The sequence below is a fragment of the Xenopus tropicalis genome, chromosome 8, assembly GCF_000004195.4.
Source record: "Xenopus tropicalis strain Nigerian chromosome 8, UCB_Xtro_10.0, whole genome shotgun sequence".
Taxonomy (NCBI): Eukaryota; Metazoa; Chordata; class Amphibia; order Anura; family Pipidae; genus Xenopus; species Xenopus tropicalis.
In genome coordinates this window covers 58,545,782-58,564,905 of record NC_030684.2, presented here as the reverse complement: position 1 = coordinate 58,564,905, position 19,124 = coordinate 58,545,782, and the positions used below count along the sequence as shown (strand labels likewise).

The following is a 19,124-nucleotide window of genomic DNA, read 5'->3' as shown; positions in this document are numbered from 1 at the left end:
ATGTGGCTAATCTATTGGCAGTAAATGCCAAAATGCCTTTCCTTCTCATTTAAACATGCTCCCAGATTAGAGGGAAGCTCAACTGAAAATTATTTTTATTATGCTGTCCTTAAACTTATATTTAACAACATTATTTCCAAAGAGAAAAAGACAGAGAATATTGCAAAGCAAAGTGTCCTGTACATGTTATTACCTGGTTTGAATTTGGAGCCATTCTTATCTGAGGATTCTCTTGCTGGTTCACATTTAGAGAGCGCCTGGATGGTGTGCTAGCCTCTGTAATTCTCATGGAGGATGTGGCTGCAAAGGCAAAACAGTAATATAGGCACATGCAGAATATACACGACTGAGCCTTTTTATGTGACTGCACAGTCACTGGCATTATTCTGATTTTACTAGTTTTAGTTCATGCACAGTGCCCTTATGGGTTGTTCATACATACAGGCAGAGTCGGATAGTGCTGTGTGGGAGGATATTCGGGAGCTGTGGGATGAAACAGACATCCTTTCCCTGCTGGGCTCCTGGGTTGTGTGCCTGATTTCTAAGAAAGTATTCTGGGGCTGAAAAATAGTAAATAAATTATTATTAACGGTGAATTACTGAATAGCATGGGTGATCACTGGCTGCAATGGGGGAGTTCATTACAGTCATACATGATTCAGCTGTATAGCAGTAGTACATAAACAAACACACACATGATAGGGGTCATTTACAGCCACAAGTGCAGTGTGCAAAGTGCAATTTCAGACACAAATCGCCATATTTTTATCCAAAATGTCAGCATCTTTGCAACCATGCTAGGAATTTCTTTTTAATGGCATGTGTGTGTGATTCTTTGGGTTAACGTCTGCTGTACATATTGGTGAAGCATACTGAAGGAACTCTAAAATTATCACCATCTTGATCAAGGTTCAAGGTGGCAATAGCTCCAGGATCTCCCAGTGTCAATAGGTGCACTAGCGCTCAATTCACAGCAATTCACTAGCACTCAATTCACACTTGTGCTTTCCTAAATGAGTCCTGATGTAATACATTATATGGTAGAGAGTCACATACAGTAGTGTATGATACATTTGGTATAGTTGTGGATGCATACTTAGCAAAGCAGAGACACCAGGATGTGATACCGCACATGGTTTTGTTTTTAAGAGGTCATAATCTTGTTTTTCTAGATTCCACTGGAGATGAATATAATATAAGCGCTTGCATTTTTCTTCTATTTAACAGCAAAAGCACCTACACATTTCTCAGTGCATTGTGCCTAAGCTTTCAGAAAGGCCAGCACTACACATTAGAACTGCTTTCAGGTAACCTTATGTTTCTCCTACTCCCAGGAGAAGCTCTATTAACTGATTAAAGTATTCCTTTAAGTGAGTTTAGTGTGTATCAAACTGCCTTTATTACTGAATTTCATTTTTTTTTTCAAGTTTTTATTTTTGCATTTTCATTTAAAACAGTACAACAGTAAAGACTATGAGAAAAAGGAGACAAGGGGCCTGATTCACTAAAGTGCAACTTAACGTGCGCTATTTTTAGCGTGCCCAAAAATTTTTACCACGTCTTAATTTTGGCAATTTATCGCACGATTCACTATAAGCATACTTGCGCTTTTTTACGTGCGATATCGCATGCGTTATTTAACTCGCGAAGACTATTTCAATGCGGTATTTGCCGGTACATGCGCTAAATAATGCACGCGAATAGTCGCCGCATTTGAATAGTAGCTTAGAAATAGTGTATAAAAATTGTCGTGCATATAAATGGTGTATATAAATATTAGCCACTAGTGATGAGCGAATGTGTTCTGGTTATCTTTAGAGAAAAATTAGCAAATCTTTCGAAAGATCCACGAAATGGCAAAAATGTTGTGCGGGCAAAAAAATTGTTGCCCGCGACTATTATTTTTGGACGCCTGTGTCAATTTTTGGACGTGCGGTGAATTTTTGCGTGTCGAATTTTTTCATGCGTTTTGCCATTGGCAGTTTGTTTTGCGAAACGCATGAAAAAATTCGCAGCACGTCCAAAAATTCGCTGCGAATCCATGCCTGGCGAAACATTTCATCACTTGTAGCCGAATATAAATAGTCGTGCGAATAAACCCACGCCATGTTAGCCATACACGCCAATACTTGCGGAAAATTACTGTATTAAAAATTACCATTTTGCTGCAAACTGGCGGCTGCGTCACTCTAGGGGAAACACGGACTGAATAAATAACACTGTAAGTCCATATTTTATTGCAAAAAATCATTTACTGTACTTTTCTATAATTTTTCGCCTGCCTGTAGTAGGAGTTAATTTTCGCATAGCCGAATGCGATATTTAGCGCGCAAAAGTTATAGTGAATCATGCGATCGTATTCTTTTCAGCGCGGAAAATAACGCATGCGGTAAAACTAGCGCGAGAAATACCGCATGCGAAAATGGCGATTTATCGCACGCGATAATACTATGGTGAATCGTGCGCAAATTATCACGTCTTTTTTACCGCAAAAAATCATGCGATAATTTTTATCGCACTTTAGTGAATCAGGCCCAAGGTGTCTTACATCTGACTTTAGATAATCAAACATTTAAAGCATTTACTCTACACACTGGGAGAGATGCTGTATGCTAGGTGGTTAACTGGCAGTGTTATGGTCTGGATCTTTTCCCTCGGGATATGTGATCCCCTTTAATCTGTCTCAGCTGCCATCTCTGGTAATGTCAGCCATGGATCCCAGATGGCAGTAAATTTTTCTGGACACCCTCTGGCTATATACACCATTTTCTGCACAGGAAGGACCTTTTTTCCATTGTGTCAGAGTTGATGGTCTGGTCTCTTTCCATACTAGTAAAATACCTTTTTGGCGTAGTATAGGAGTTGTAAATAGAATAACCCCTGGTATGAGTTAGTGGCTCTGTATGGCCCATAAGGCATAGTTCTAGTGAGTGTATATTCGAAAGGGTAAATTTTGTTTGTATAAAATCTAGGATTGCACCCCAGTACCTTTGAATATGGGAGCATTCCCAGAATACATGATATATAATTTCTACCTTAATTCCACATTTGTAACACATATCTGGGGTGCCTGGGTATATCTTGGCCAACCAGTAGGAAGTGACCTAGGTATACTCTGTGGAGAAACCTTATCTGGATTAGCCTGTTTCTACTGGATATTGTAAGCTCAGGGACTTGCTCCAATTCTCCCTCCCAGGCCTACTCATCTATTGCAGGAATCTCTGCTGCCCACTTTAAGTGGAGCCTTTCCAGGTGGGTATTCAGAGTTTTTTGAAATCTGGGCTTTCGGAGGTAGTGTTCAAGAGTGCTTTGGGATGTGCCAATGGGTATAGTTGGGAACTGGGCCTGAAAGGAATGTCTCGGCTGGACATACCTAACATATGGACATATGAGATGGCAGCTGATATTCTGTTTTCAACTCTTGAAAGGATTTAATTTGTCTCCCGTGGACTAACTGTCCCATATATTTAACACCTAATGTGGCCCATAGACCAGCTTTTGGGAGCCTAAGGAAATGAGGGAGTTTCTTGTTTCTCCCATAAGGGGGTACCCAAGGATCAGATTTCTGGCCTTGGGTAGTATCTTTTCAGGTATATATTGTGGTGGTGGTGGTTGGAAAGACTGAATGTTTACCTCTGTAAAGGTGGTTTGTAGTGCTTACAGGGAAGTGCTGCATGCTGCCTCCACTATCAGTGCCTGCTTATTTATATCTGGTGCTAACCACCAATGTGGGTATACCAGTTGGGAAATGTGGTAATAGAGCATAAAGTTTGGCAGTGCCAGGCCCCCGTTTGTGGTTGGGGATTGTAAAGTAGCCAGACTTATTCTTATTTTATCAATTTGCTTGAACCAACTTTAGTTAAGTAGATAGAGTAGACCTGAGTAGTCCCATAGTGGTCTGCCACCTGTAACAGCCCGGAGAGACACGTCAGGGTCTACTAGATACACCAGCATATTGTCAGCATACAAAGACACATTCTCCTCAAGTCTCCCCAATTTCAGACATACTATGTAAAGGTTCCTCTAGATCAGAATGGCCAACAGCTTGATCACCCCAGCCAGGTGCCCCTGTGTAGTTCAAAGGTCTCCGATAGGTATGAGTTGACTTAGACCTTTGCAGTTGGGGACCTATATAATGACCTTACCTACACAGTGTATCTGTCCCCCAGACCAAAGCATTAATACCACCTAGAAATATGCCCATTCAATTGTGTCAAACACCTTGGCCGTGTCTAGTGCGACTACGACCCTTCTACTGTTGTTTGAATGCTTAGCCTGGATGTTGGTATAGAGAAGTCTGATATTCACATCTGTTGCCCTCCCAGGCATAAAACCTGTCTGGTTCGGTTGGAAAAGCTGATAACTCCTTTTAGTCTAGTGGACAAAACCTTGGCAAATATGTTAATATCCAAATTAAGTAGTGAGATGGGGCGTTATGAATCACATTTGTTGCTAGGTCTCCCTTGCTTTACTATTACTGATATCATGGCTTGGATGCAGGAAGGTAAGATTGGGCATAGGAGTAATGTCATCTTTTCTGATAAAGCAGTTCCATGCAACCACTAAGCAAGCACTTTGGCAAGGGACGTGGGACACACTATGTACCTTCATTGAAGTTTCTGATAACTCAAGAGCTGATTCCTCCAACCCAAGGTCTCTCCTTTTCTCTGCTCGAACTTCAGCATAGCTAGGGAAACACAAATCGACTCGGAAATGAATAAACAAGCAAAAATTATTCTATTATGTAGCAGTGATAATGTAAGACCAGTGTTTGTTTGTATCATTTTGGGGGCTCTCTACAGAAGGCAGTGAAAACCTAATTACAGGTGCAAGACAATTCTCCAGTTGGTAGTTAAAAATCATATAAAAATTACTGGGCAGCTTTGCTGATAATAACTTTCAGCCAAACATCATGAGTGTATGAAGGTAAAAGAAAAACATAATAGTCACCAGTGATGTTTGCAAGAACAAAGACTCAGAAGCCCAAGTGTACACAGACCAGTTACTTGCTAATTTCTTTATATGCCTCTAGGTGGAGCTGTTGTCTGCAGATAGATTTAAGTGAAGCCAGCCGTCACTCCATGTCCTTGTTTATTAACCTTGGGTCCCCAAGTGTTGTTGGACTACAATCAACAATATGCTTGGGATCCATAATAAAGCTGTTCTCAAGATTTATAATAATAATCATGTATACAACAGCAACATGTTACACAAAGCTTGATAGAGATTGTTCATCTGGGCCGCTTCTCCTGACGTGCCTAACGTAACAATAAACTATGCGCACTTGGGGGAAGGGGTGGGTGGGTGGGTGCCCCCAGTCCAACCCTGTCCCCATCCATGAATACCTTTTTAATATGTTCTTTCACTGGTTTTGAAAAGCAGTACACACAGAATTATACTGCTATATTTTCAAGAGAAAATGCACTGCCCTTTTAATAAGTACGGTTTTGTTTCACTTTTTACTATAAAAAATACTATGTACTATGTATCTGAACATTTGTATCTGTGAGAGTTGCCATTTTGTTTCTAGTTAATTGCAAAATAACCTCCCTAGACTCCCACAAAGCCTCTTGCCCACAGCTAAAACAGTATCACAGTATTTTCTGAACCCATAGCTGGTCAGTGTAACATTACCCTTTCGTAAAACATTCCTAATGCATAGGCCTCAAATTTAAGGAGATGCCAACACCAGAAATTAAACCATATTTTATTCTTTTATTATAACATTGTCTTTGTATAAGCTTTATAACTTTCCTGTAAAAGTATTTGCCCGATGCTTTTGCATTATCTGTTTGAGCCCCATAATCCTTTATAAGGATTTGCCATACTTGTGCTGCAGTAGTCAGTAAGTGTCAGAAATACTGACAGGTTGAGAAGGGACTGCCAGTTGGCAAATTACCGTATATACTCGAGTATAAGCTGATCCGAATATAAGCCAAGGTACCTAATTTTACCTAAGAAAACTGGAAAAATTGACTCGAGTATAAGTCAATAAGTCCTAATTTTACCTAAGAAAACTGGAACTTATTGACTCGAGTATAAGCCAAGGGCAGGAAATGCAGCCGCTACTGATAAGTTTTAATAATCAAAATAAATACCAATAAAATAACATTAATTGAGGCATCAGTGGGGTATATGTTTTTAAAACAGTAAACTAGCTCTGTAAGTGGAGAAGAGGGTCAACAAAACAATATAGAGTACTACCCCACGCTCATTGCACATTGGCAAACTGGCAGCAGACCCGGTCCCAGAGGACATGAAAGGGGAAATAAGTATTGTGACTGGGAGCAGGCCAGGGCACTTGAGGGTCTGGTTGTGGGTGGCCTAATTTGCACACAAAGGACAAAAGGTGGTAGTCTAGAGGGACCCATGGCACCCAACTCGAGTATAAGCCGAGGGTGACTTTTTCAGCACATTTTGGGTGCTGAAAAACTAGGCTTATACTCGAGTATATACAGTAGTCAGGTTTAGTAACAATGATTTACCAAAGCAGACCTATCAGCATAACAATATAAGAGGCAAGAGATTTACCTGACGACAGTGTGCGTACAAACAATAAACTCTGGCTTGGAATTCCACTGGTGGTATGTGATGAAGTAGTGAGTCTGGAGCCAGATCCACTGTTGGCCCTTGGTTAGAAACCTATAATAACAGGACTTTCCCTTCCCGCACTGCATCACTGTTTTCAAATAAAGCAAAATAATAGAATCAGTGTCAGGCTCCTTAGAAAGTGATGCTCAACAAGTATTGCTGCACACAAGGCTGAATGTTATTACCTAAATTATTCACACAACCCAGAAAGAGCGAATCATCATTAATTTTACCTTGTTATACAGATCATTTTAGCCTCTGATGACCTTCTAAAAGTTCTAAAATAGTGTCACAGAATGTGCAAATCATTATCCATACTGGTTGGCTACACAGGACTACATTTAGCCTCCTCTATCTTATATTTGCTCTGCTGCAGAGGAAGGAATAAGAATCTACAGATGTTATATTGTTTGGAAGACCTAAAAGCATTGCATACCCAATCTATAAATATGGTTTGTCCCCCAGTTACTTGCAATGAAGTGTTGCACACAATGCACACAAGATATTGGTGCATTGATCCAAAACTGTATCCTAGTTATAGAATACAATGAATTATTCCTTGAAATATTACAGCCAATATCAAATACAAGAGACTAACCATAGATCAGGGCGGTGTATTCATTCTGCATATTGGTTAAAGTAGGCTTTATTAGTTTCCTCTTTTTCTACTTATATTTACTGATTTGCAAGTGTTTTTGCTCTGTAAACCAAACAAATCTCTGTGAAAGTATCATGTACAGGCATACTACAAACTGTACATCAGCTTACAACTGGCCATGGATAAAATAAAGCACGTTTCACTATATGATAAGTGACAGGATTGCAGCTGCTAAAGTGAGTCACTTTAACAGCTACATGGAAGCCAACTATTGCTACCAGTAAAATCAATGGAAAGACAATTCCAAGCATTTAGGTGCCTGACTGCATTATTGACTGGCAGCAAATGCTGCAAAATGCCCCTCTGTTAACTATATTGGGGCCCCCCTGTTTACTATTGCCCTTAAGGCTAATGCCAGACGTGGCGTTTTTACGCTGCGTATTTTCTCCGCCTAAAAACGCAGCACAACCCACACAGTCCCTGACTATGGGGTTTTTCAGCCAGGCCTTTTGCCTAGTACTGGTGACGCAGCAAATCCCGTTTCCCATGGTGCTAATAGTGCGAAATAGTAAAAACGCTGCGTATTCCGCAAAGTCTGGCAGCTGCCTTTGTGTATACATAGGAATAGGTTGCTGTGCAAATAACGGCGTATTTCGGCAAACTCATGAAAAGTCAGTGGTGCCGCGTTTTCTAGCGTATTTACGCATAGTGTATTTTCCATCGAGACTGTTTAAGTTATTTCTACGGATGATGATATTGTGCGTTTTTCAGCCGCCGAGAGAATTAGAAAATACACAGCGTAAAAACGCCTTGTCTGGCATCAGCCTAAGCCAAACATTGTGCATCCATTTCTAGAAAACAATTGTGCATGCAGTTGTGATATAACACTACTGAGATTACTGAACTGCCAAAAAGTATTGCATTCAGTCTTAAATGGCCTGTACACCCCCTTGTTCAGCAAAAGTTCTTCGAATAGGGCTGAACATGCTTTTTGTCTATATGGGTTAAATATGCTTTTTGTCTGTAGTTCTATTTATGAAACATTATCTATGAGGCCATGTCTATAATATCTAAAAGGCCCTGGTGAGATTCCTATTGAAGCAGCAAATTACAAATCTCTTAGTGAGTTCTTTTTCTCTTCAGTTCATTACAGAATTGTCACCTGCACTCTTTTCTTTAACAAGGCTTTTTCTAAGGGTAATAGTTCAATTCAATTCTCTTTTATCTTTAATTAACCATTTAATCATGGCAACATGACCCTGTTAGTAACAGGATTATGTATTTTGTCTGCAGGTTTATCCTCTTCGCTTAGTGTTATTTTGCACTTGTGTTACCTTAATAAATGTTGCTCTTTCTGGAGCACATTCCAAATCTCTTCTGAAAGTGCTGTATAAAGTCTGTATAATATGGAACCATTTTAACACTAATGTCATTTACTGGCAAATAATGGAGAAAAAAAAAACTTACAGTGTTCATGGCACCTTGCTAAGAGCTCCAGGTCATCTGCATGGTAATAATCATACCCTGATGTCCCAAGCACTTCAAAGGGTAAGTAGCCAATTATAGGTGGGGCCCTGGAAAAATAAGAGAGAAAAGGTAGCAAACACAGCAGCTGATGATGGAGCACAGTGTTTATATAAAAAGCAACCATTTGTTTAATGGAACAGAGGACAAATCAGTGGGAGCCATTACTATGCTTTTAGTGAAAATAATTCTGGTTTGAAGTGCAGGGCAGCAGTTCAACCTGTGCATTTCAAGCAGTAGAACTTCAACCACCAAATATCAGCAGCCAGGAGTTATTTAGAGTTGCCTCAAGTTGTAGTGTATACTCCTACCAGTTCACTCTAGTCATTTACATTGTTAGCACTTTATACATCATTCTCATCAGCCCCTGCACACGCAAGGCTTACAATCACATTGACGTAGGGGCCAATTTTATCAGAAGCCAATTAACCTGCCTATGTTTTTGGAATGTGGGAACAAACTGGAGTACTCAGAGGAAACCCATGAGGGCATTGGGAGAATGTACAGCTTATCCGGAAACCCATAGGCCATCTCCCATAGACTCCATTATAAGCAAATATTTCTAATTTTTAAAAATGATTTCCCTTTTCCCTGAAATAATAAAACAGTACCTTGTACTTGATCCCAACTAAGATATAATTAATCGTTATTGGAGGCAAAACAATCCTATTGGGTTTATTCAATATTTAAATGATTTTTAGCAGACTTAAGTTATGTAGATCCAAATTATGGAAAGATCCCTTATCTGGAAAACCCCAGGTCCTGAGCATTCTGGATTATAGGTCCCACACCTGTACAAATTTGCAGTGTAATTGTGCTTAGTACCATGCTGGCATATTTTATGGTATCTCTCTGTACAATCTAAGATGTTGCCCATACTATGGAAAGGACACCTTTTCCTGTAAGGCAGTGCTGTCCAACTGGCGGCCCGCGGGCCGCATGCGGCCCGCGACCCCCCTCTGTGTGGCCCCCCACCTGTCTGGCTGCTTTGATGGCTTACTCTTGTGTAAGCTTTAAATGCTATCAGTACTGTGATTAACTGGCCCCCTGCATGGTTCTCACCTCAGATTCAGGCTGTAATCAGGCTGTATTGTTTAAATATGTAATCCCCTGTGTTGTTCACACCTTTTAATCTCTGCATTGTTCACCCCCTGCAGTGTTCACACCTCAGGCTCAGGCTGTAATCACCCATATTGTTCCCCTGTTCACACCTCAGGAGCAGTAGAAACCCACAAATAATCCCTGCACACTACAAAAAGAACATATACTGAGGTAGTACTGCAATTAAAAAGTTTTTTAATATATAGTTATTGTGCAGACTGTAGGAGCAGTGCCAGCATTATGTCACTGTAGGCTGCCTGTGTGTGCCATACACACAGGCATCATAGGGCAGGCAGAGTATGGCACGCACAGGCAGGGTAGGGAAGGCAGAGTATGGCACACACAGGCCAAGTATGGCACAAACCAGCCAAGAATGGCAAACACAGTGAAAGTATGGCACATGCAGGCAGGGTAGGGAAGGCAGAGTATGGCACACACAGGCAGGGTAGGGCAGGCAGAGTATGGCACACACAGGCCAAGTATGGCACAAACCAGCCAAGTATGGCACACAGGCAGGGTAGGGAAGGCAGAGTATGGCACACACAGACAGGGTAGGGAAGGCAGAGTATGGCACACACAGGCAGGGTAGGGCAGGCAGAATATGGCACACACAGGCCAAGTATGGCACAAACCAGCCAAGTTTGGCACACAGGCAGGGTAGGGAAGGCAGAGTATGGCACACACAGGCAGGGTAGGGCAGGCAGAGTATGGCAGGTTTTTGCTGTACTACAACCATTAATATGGGTATGGTCATGTGATAACATGGGTGTGGTTTCAAGTGGGTGCGGTTTCAAAAAGGGGAGTAGTAAAAAATGGCTTCCATTATTGGCCCTCCACCACGTAGGTCGGAAAAATTCCGGCCCTCGGTACCACAGAAGTTGGACAGCACTGCTGTAAGGGTATTATAACACAAGAAGAGGGATATAATGGGGGTTGACCTATAAGCTAAATGTTGCCAGACAACCTGAGAAACAATGGCAGTATGAAAAAAACTAAAGCAAAAAAAATAAATAAACCAAATAGCTTTACAGCTATAGCATGTATGTACAGTGCCAAGCTAATGACTTAAGGATTGGTTGTCAGTTATTCCTTTTTTAGCTATAACAGCACCTTGGTTTCAATATTACCATGTTTCCAGGATGCTTCAGCCCAACATACCCAACATGGAAAAACTATGCTTAAAACCTAATACTCTAAAGAAGTAAACTAAAATGAAATCAATGCAAATGGAGAGCATAGACTCTGGACAGAGTTTCACTCATTTCACACATGCAGCAAAACACGGTCTAGGAAAGGATGTTAGGGCTCATTTACTAAACGAACAAGGCATAAATGCTGAAGTGGTATGCAGGATTCTTATTGGTTTATATTCTTGCATTTTCACTGTAGAGCGCTAGGGGGTGCAATGATACAGATTTAACGAATACAGAAATTTAAATATGTAATTCAGATTTAACTATTTTACCTTAAACATTTTTAGGTCTGGATATTCTAAACCCAGCAGCATCGGACAGTTGAACTATGCAATGTGTAATTAACAGAATTTATCTGCAAATGCAAGAATATTAAAAGCAAGAGTTGGAGAGCCAGCAATTATAAAAACCAGGCAAAACCCTTATTTCCACTCTGCTGCCAATATTCATTAGGACTCATAACTCAGTTGGGCTCAGAAAGTCAATGGCCGGTGATGAGGACAAAGAAATCAATTTGACATAGCATTATTTCTTACTTATCAATTCAGTTATAGTCTGTAGGGCCATGTCTTTAGGTTTAAAGGTTGGATGCTGTAAATTAACATTTTGTGTGGAAATTTAAGCATACTTATTACTTTTTTTTCTGGTAAACAGGCACAACTGATGAACTGATGGCAGAAATAAATAAATATAATTCTTCTCCAGACTCTTATGAGAAGGCTGGCAACAAGGAATAAAAAATAATATGTATTCCAGGGACATGGTAAGCAGGCAGCTCTGGGGTTAACATGGCAATCCCTGTGAAGGCTCAGTCTCAGTAGTTTAGCAGGTAGTTAAAGGAACAGTAACACCAAAAAATTAAAGTGTATAAAAGTAACTAAAATATAATGTGCTGCTGCCCTGCACTAGTAAACGTTGTGTGTTTACTTCAGAAAGTCTACTATAATTTATATAAATAAGCTGCTGTGTAGCCATGGAGGCAGCCATTCAAAGGAGAAAAGGCACAGGCACATAGCAGATAACAGATAAAACACTATTGTAATCTACAGAACTTATCTGTTATCTGCTATGTAACCTGTGCCTTTTCTCCTTTTTTCCAGCTTGAATGGCTGCCCCCATGGCTACAGAGCAGCTTATTATATAAATTATAGTAGTGTTACTGTAGCAAACACACCAGTTTTACCAGTGCAGGGCAACAGTGCATTATATTTTTATTACTTTAAAGCTCTTTCATTTTTTGGTGTTACTGTTCCTTTAAAGGATAAGTCAGCATTATATTTCCCATTATTATTATAAGGTATTTTTTGTGAGCTTGCCATTTATACCCCACGTACCAAATACATGTGACCCCTTATAGCCAATCTTCTGTTAGACCCTTTCCTTGCCAGGACCCCTTGCCCAGCTGTTGCCTAATTTGATCAGAACCCCATCACACACCAGGTGCGTTAACATTAACCCCATCAATGCTGCTCCCCCAGCTACAGTCCCATGATACCTACAGCCCTAAATTAGGCCTTCCATCTGGCAAGTCCACCAAGACCCCTTGCTACATGGGTTTTGGGTAGAACAATATTGAAAATAAATCTGGGCAATCTTTTGTATTTTGGCCACAACTGAGGGTTGCATTTTCTATATAGGCACCTGAGGTTCTGTGTGGGTAAATCCAGAACCAAAGCCATGGGGGAAGGGGGGGACCATTCTCAGAAAGATAAGAGGTAGCAGGATGGCTGGTGACTAGGGCAGCACTAGATACAGTACAACAATTCCTGTTCCAAAACTGCAAAATATCTGGATGGACCTTTTTAATTTTGGCAGGGTCTCATATTGGCCTTAAGGACTTCTTAACACTGGCTCTAGAAAATTCTCCCCAATTCCCATTGGTTCCTAAACCTAAAATAATAGATAATAGCATTCAAACATTAAAAGATTTAAAAGCCTTATAAGACTATTTTGCCATCTACATGAATTTAAGCAGTTTAAATTAAAGCGACCATTAAGTACTGGCTACTGACTTTTAATTTTAAAAAGAAAAATCAAACCATTCAAAAGTTAACTGCTGAGAATGAATGAGATTTTGGGGGGGGTCTTTAACTATAAAATGTAATTTACAGCAAAACAGACATAATGTAAATATAAAATGAAGCATACGTTTTTTGAGAAAAAAAAAAAAAAAGACTCCTTTTACTATAAAGCAAGGCAATTTTCCAAAAGAGGATGTAATTAATTTACATGTAATTAATTTCTTCCATTGCACCTACATAGGTGGAGAATAATGAATATACACACAAGAACATTATTCCACCCTTCCACCCTTACAATATTTATCTTGGGATTCTCCAACCAGCCACACCTTTCTGGCCAGTTTCTCCACCAGAAAATGGGATTGTGTAAGAAGGCGGGGCAATTCTATAATAATTATTTCCTTGCACACCAGGAATGATCAGTATGCTACACACAGAATAGCAACTCTTCTAGGTGATCTAAAACCCCATAAATGTATTTAATATTCAAAACAATATGAGAAGTCTATGCAAGGGATCACTAGGAAAGACAGGTGGTAGAGGTGGTGTTGATTCCTCTGGGGAGCGTGTATTTTTAAATAAAAGCACCAACCCAATAAAAAAACTTTTGAATTCACTGGGGATAGGAGATTCTAATTTTTATTTTTGCGTATAAGGACAGATCATTATGCCACTGATAGGTTACTCAAACATTCTGCATTAAAGGCCAGTCAATCTGCTATGGAAAGTTACTAACCCAGCAAGATAATTTGGAATAGCCAACATTACCTGTGGTCCAGAAAAAGGAATTTCCACTCTAGGCTGTGTCTTGAGGTAAATTCTTCGCAAGGTTCCTCTACATTACAAAGCTCCTGCATTTACCAGACAAATGAAAACAATGAATACTAGTGAAGAATACAAATAGTTAACAGCTTGTACCTGGCACAGAGGCAGTATACTGCTGGTCTGATACAGAATGCTGAACATGTGTGACATGATCGCGGAAAAACTGCTGTAAAGCCTAGGTGTGCCAGTAAGCTAATGTTTATATACCACACAGAAGCACTTTATGAATAATATATATTAATATAATACCAATACTGTATCCTGTGTAATTTCTGGCAGTGCTATTAATGCTATCATTTTATAAAACTCACCTTTAGAAATTGCGGTGTCACCAACCGAACAGTGGCCACCAGGCATATCTGTTCCTCAGTGCCTGACCGGAATGCCCTTGCCACAGCAGACTCAAACCCATTATAGGAGGATGTAGGCACTATAATGCAATGTTACAGACACCCACATTAACAGATCTCAAGATTAGATTTCATATGCTGAGCCTGAACACCTATGTATTTCTCTCAAACCTTAAAGGGATACTTTTTATGGTATACTGGAGAAGCTCTATTAACTAATGCATTATGAAAAAAACATGTATTCCTTTTAAAGCAATCTCATCACTGTTTCTTAACCATATGACCGTCAATTGTTTTCTGTTCTGGAGAAAGCTTACGAGTACTATGCCAGTCACCATGCTATTATCCTACATATCATACCATACCTTATTTTGGCTTCATGATATTACACTGTGCTGACAATTAAGAATGAGGACTACAATTCCCAGCATGGTTCAACCCTTATTAATATGTTAAATATGCACGGATTTTTAGCCTAGTAACAACTGAGTTAAATGTGGTTGAGCGTGCACAAGGAGGAGATATGTGCAAGAAGGAGGAGCAACTGCGCATGTGTACGAGTGAGGGGAGCAGCGTAAGGCATCCGGCCCAGAGAAGCAGAAATTGTGTATCCAGGGCTGGGGAGCAGGTGGGGTGCTAGCACTACCTTAGGAATAATAAATAGTGATTAATTCTACTGAAGGGAGCCTAGCATATTGGCAACCTCCAGTAAACTTGACTTTTCTTTAAATAATATTCACTCATACATTTTATTGAAAAAACAAAGAGTAAAGACTAATAGCAAAAAGGCAGAAAACAGTAATTTCAATGGCAGCTTGCAACCAGGTTTCTGCCAGTGGGCTCAGACTCTACTGGGCCCCAGATAATGACAATTTACCCTATCTTATTTCCACCATACAATCTGTATTTACAACTGGTGAGAATGAGCCTTTAATGTGAGGTCCTTCAGGTGGGCCATAGGAGGCCCAAGCCAGCACTGATTTTAGACAGGAAAACAGCAATGATTTCTATTATATAAATGTATTAACTATAAAGACTACTTACCATTATTACAGAATTTAAAATCTACAACAAATTTGACAAACTCATACATCCGGGGCTCATTGGGATCCAGGCTTCCTCTTGCTAAATGACAGCAAAATTCCACTTGCTTTTCATCTATAAAGGGAAATAACGCTTTTACTTGTATCTGGGTAAAATATGTAATGTGACAGTCATGGAGGCACAGGATGATAAGTGGAATAGAAAGGTAAGTGGATATGTCCTAAAAGGGACACCCATTAGTTTTTGTTATACAAAACAGTAATGAACACTGGAACTCTATGCAATTTAATAGCGAAAAACCGTCTTTATCATCATGAGCACTTTATGAGTTACACCTGCAAGATGGTTTAGGTTCCCATTAAAAGGAATATTACAGTAGAACTCAAGAATATGTTAAGTATATAAGTTTAAATCATGCTAAAAGCCCGAGCCCAGAGATGGATAGCACTGCTTCAGCTGATGCCACACTGGTAGGGCCGATTAATATTAGGAAAGAGGGGTTGCAAATAGGGGGTTTGGGGAATGTTTATGTTCTTTTTTCTTTAGAATACAGGCAACACAGACCATTATTATTATTTATCACTTGCTAGCAGTATTACCAGTTTATATATTTTCTTCTAGGTATACTACTGTCTAATCAAAAAATACAGCATAAACTTTTGTCTGGTAACCAAGCATTTAGCCAGGCAAAATACTTACTGTTGAAATATTCAGGAATGATTGGCTCCGTCATGAGGATGTGCGATGCCAAAAGTTTCAGCACCTCCGCCTGTTCCCGCTCCGGCAGAAAATTTAATATATTTTGGTCCACCATATCTGACTGGTACAAAAGAATGCTTTGTCATGTTCTGGAGGAGAAATGGGCTGTTCTGGCAATTCCTAATAATCACTCGGAGCTCAACTAGAGGGTCCATGTGAGCCACCATACTGCCCAGTGATAAAATAACTATTTATTATGCTGTGTGAAAAATTGCAACAAAATTTGCCATATCGCCAGGCTTTACCGCATAAAAAACAGCGTAACTTTTAACCATAACTTACGTAAAATCTGGCATTGGGGCCGCAACATTACATCATTTGTTTGTGAATTTCATATTACACAGCAAAATAAATAGGCCTCTGAGTGTTTACTTTAAAATTTTTCACATCAAAAATGATTCTCACTTAAATATTTCTATTCCTCCAATAGATTACTTGAAATACGATCATTTAATATTATTTTACTCTTCATAGTTTTATTTATGAAAATGAATGGGAGCCATATTATTCTCTGTGTCTCCTGATCTAAAGCCGAACATGCCAAACCAAGTGAACCAAGTGAAATGCGGGTAATGGATAAGTAAAGTTAAATGATAATCTGTTCCTTAAAGTGGGCCTGGTCTGTGGGTAGGGTGCTGCCCTGGTAAAGTGCTTCTGGAAGTTGCTGCATTCTCTGCAGCAGCTATGCTTGACATTTCTGTTGCACTTCCTCAAGTGCAACAAAAAATAAAATAAACGCATCTCTAAAGAAACAAATACTGGGCAAGCTTGGCACATGACCCATGAGTCATCACTGTTAAGGCTGCCCTTCAGTGCTGCCCACCCGATAGGAAGCCAAACACATGGCTGGCCCAACTGCACATGGCCAAGATGATGAAAATGTGACCAACACCATATTGGAAAGAACTGAGGCAACTTTACTCTAATTTTTTCAGTGCTGTTGATGAGACCTAAACTTTAAAGCATGTGATTTTGGAATACTTTTAGGAGGCATTTGAGATGAGCATGTCTTGTAAGATGGATTTGATTCTTCTTTAGGAAGGCCAAAGAGGAACAAATTCACAGCCATCAGGGGGAGGGGTTTAGCTTGGGGTTCTGATAATGTTTAGCCTTTTAGTGTAGTGTCACACAGTGCATTCTCTCTACCACATCAATGAATGAATGAGATCCACCTGTCTCTGTGTACAAATTTTGGCTACAAAATACTCATGTTTGTGTTTTGTGGCCAAAATCTGTCCAGTGAGAGCAGTGACAGGTAGATAGCAAGCGCTCCTGTCACTTCACATATAAAATGGGTACAGGGCTGATTCATTTTTTCCAACACCCAAAGGGTAGTGTTATACTGTGCTTTTGCTCTTAATGCACAGAACTAAGGCTCACCATCAACCTATAAATTAATCAATCACTCACTCAATAAGAACTACCTTAGAGAAGGATCACTTATAGACATCTTAAAAGCTGTGTCAGGAAGAAGGGACAAATAAATGTATTTAAAGTATATTGTAATATATTAAAGATATGCTTGTAAATGTGTGTGCACGTTTTCACTGCACAATTATCACCAATATTTTAACACAAGCTAAGAGCATTTATACAGCATGTTCACCATTTAACAGGAAACTGAAAAATAAGCGCGAGAGAGAGAGAGAAAGAGCCATAACTTACCGGTAAATGACCGAGAAGGGATGAAACACTGTCTGACACATAAATTATAATCCCATCAGTGTTAAGCGCTATGAGAAAGCCATCCAAAGCCTAATGAAAAGAAACAGACACACAACGTGCTCTTAATGTATTAAATGTGAAGACGGACTGATTTTTTCCAAGGCACCCACCATTGAATATTTATAGAAATAAACAGATAATATGCGACTTCTAATTGCTCATATTTTTAGCCATTATCAAAATAATATCCAAAAACATTGTGCAAGATTATTCAGCGTCAGTAATTACCGGAAGCGTGAGACATTTCTGCTCATTAATTAAGCGAGAGGGAAATAATTAGTTTTATGCCATTCTGGCTGGATCTATATGAAGCTGCAAAGTTTATCACTAAAGTCAGAGCTGACGTCATTCTGGTGCTGTGATGCATGTCAGCCCCCACAATGGCATAGACTCGCCTTCAGCTCGGTGTCGCTCTTCTTAATCATTCTGTATAAATCTTCATCACTGCTGTCATTGCTATATCCCTCTGTATAACTTGTTTATTCTTACACTATACACACACATGTATTACTTTAATTACCACTTTAATGGCCAACCTGACAGCTTCAGCAATACTAGACATGAAGAGGCAATATACACCTATATACATCTTCAATATGAGAAAAAATAAATAGGACTTGTTGATATTTATCAATTTATCTATCCCATATTTATTTCAGAAATAAATTGTTTTTTCCCCCATGCTTCCTGGCTCCCTGTAGAAACAAGGTCCTCCATTCATCTATTTGCAGACAGTTTCTCAGGTTTACAGGTAAGGAGTTTATTATGCAAGGGGATTTATCAGGAAGAGAAATGTGATTAACTGCCAATAAACCACCACCACTTAACATGTCCTATTCCTTGACCTTGCAGAGAAAGAAATAATTCCAGATCTTTTCTTATCATGTTAGTCGAGAAAAATAAACTTAACTTAACACTATATAAATTATTTAATTCTTGTTTCTTTCATTCTTGGAATTCACAGTCAAAGGAAGAAGACAGGTGCCATTTTGTGCACACTGTAAGGCATTATCATCCCAAAAATCTTCTTTATGTGACAGAAAAGGCAACCAGATGCCCATGTGTAAAAAGATACAAGGAGGGCAAAATGGCAATTTTATTCAGTAAGCCCTTTCGTTTTGGGCTCCTGGCAAATTTGCAAGCGCAAATTAATTTTTATATAGGTTTGTCACCTTTGACTGGTGGTTCATTCTACCGAGGGTTAATGAAGAAATAACATTTTGAAGGCAGACTGGATTTGTCAGAGGGCAAGTTGGTGATCTTTTTTTCTGGGGGGGGGGTTATGGAACAATCCATGATTGGTCAAATTGTTCTTCAATCAGGGCAGAGTCCTGTCAGGGTTTTAAGCTGGCCATACACGCACCGATAATATCGTACGAAACCTCGTACACGT

At 39.6% G+C, this 19,124-nt stretch overlaps 1 protein-coding gene across 1 annotated transcript in view; it reads right to left on the bottom strand.

Moving 5' to 3' along the window:
* Positions 1-19,124, bottom strand: part of pasd1 (PAS domain containing 1) — an 82,734-nt gene that overhangs the window by 13,399 nt on the left and 50,211 nt on the right. Inside the window, exons 6-15 of the mRNA XM_018096345.2 lie at positions 17,672-17,761; positions 15,947-16,067; positions 15,248-15,361; positions 14,165-14,283; positions 13,797-13,879; positions 8,657-8,763; positions 6,532-6,679; positions 4,606-4,687; positions 443-560; positions 194-300 (exon numbers count right to left, since the gene is read on the bottom strand). Coding sequence (XP_017951834.2) covers positions 194-300; positions 443-560; positions 4,606-4,687; positions 6,532-6,679; positions 8,657-8,763; positions 13,797-13,879; positions 14,165-14,283; positions 15,248-15,361; positions 15,947-16,067; positions 17,672-17,761 — 1,089 coding nt within the window. The remainder of the gene's footprint in view (positions 1-193; positions 301-442; positions 561-4,605; positions 4,688-6,531; positions 6,680-8,656; positions 8,764-13,796; positions 13,880-14,164; positions 14,284-15,247; positions 15,362-15,946; positions 16,068-17,671; positions 17,762-19,124) is intronic.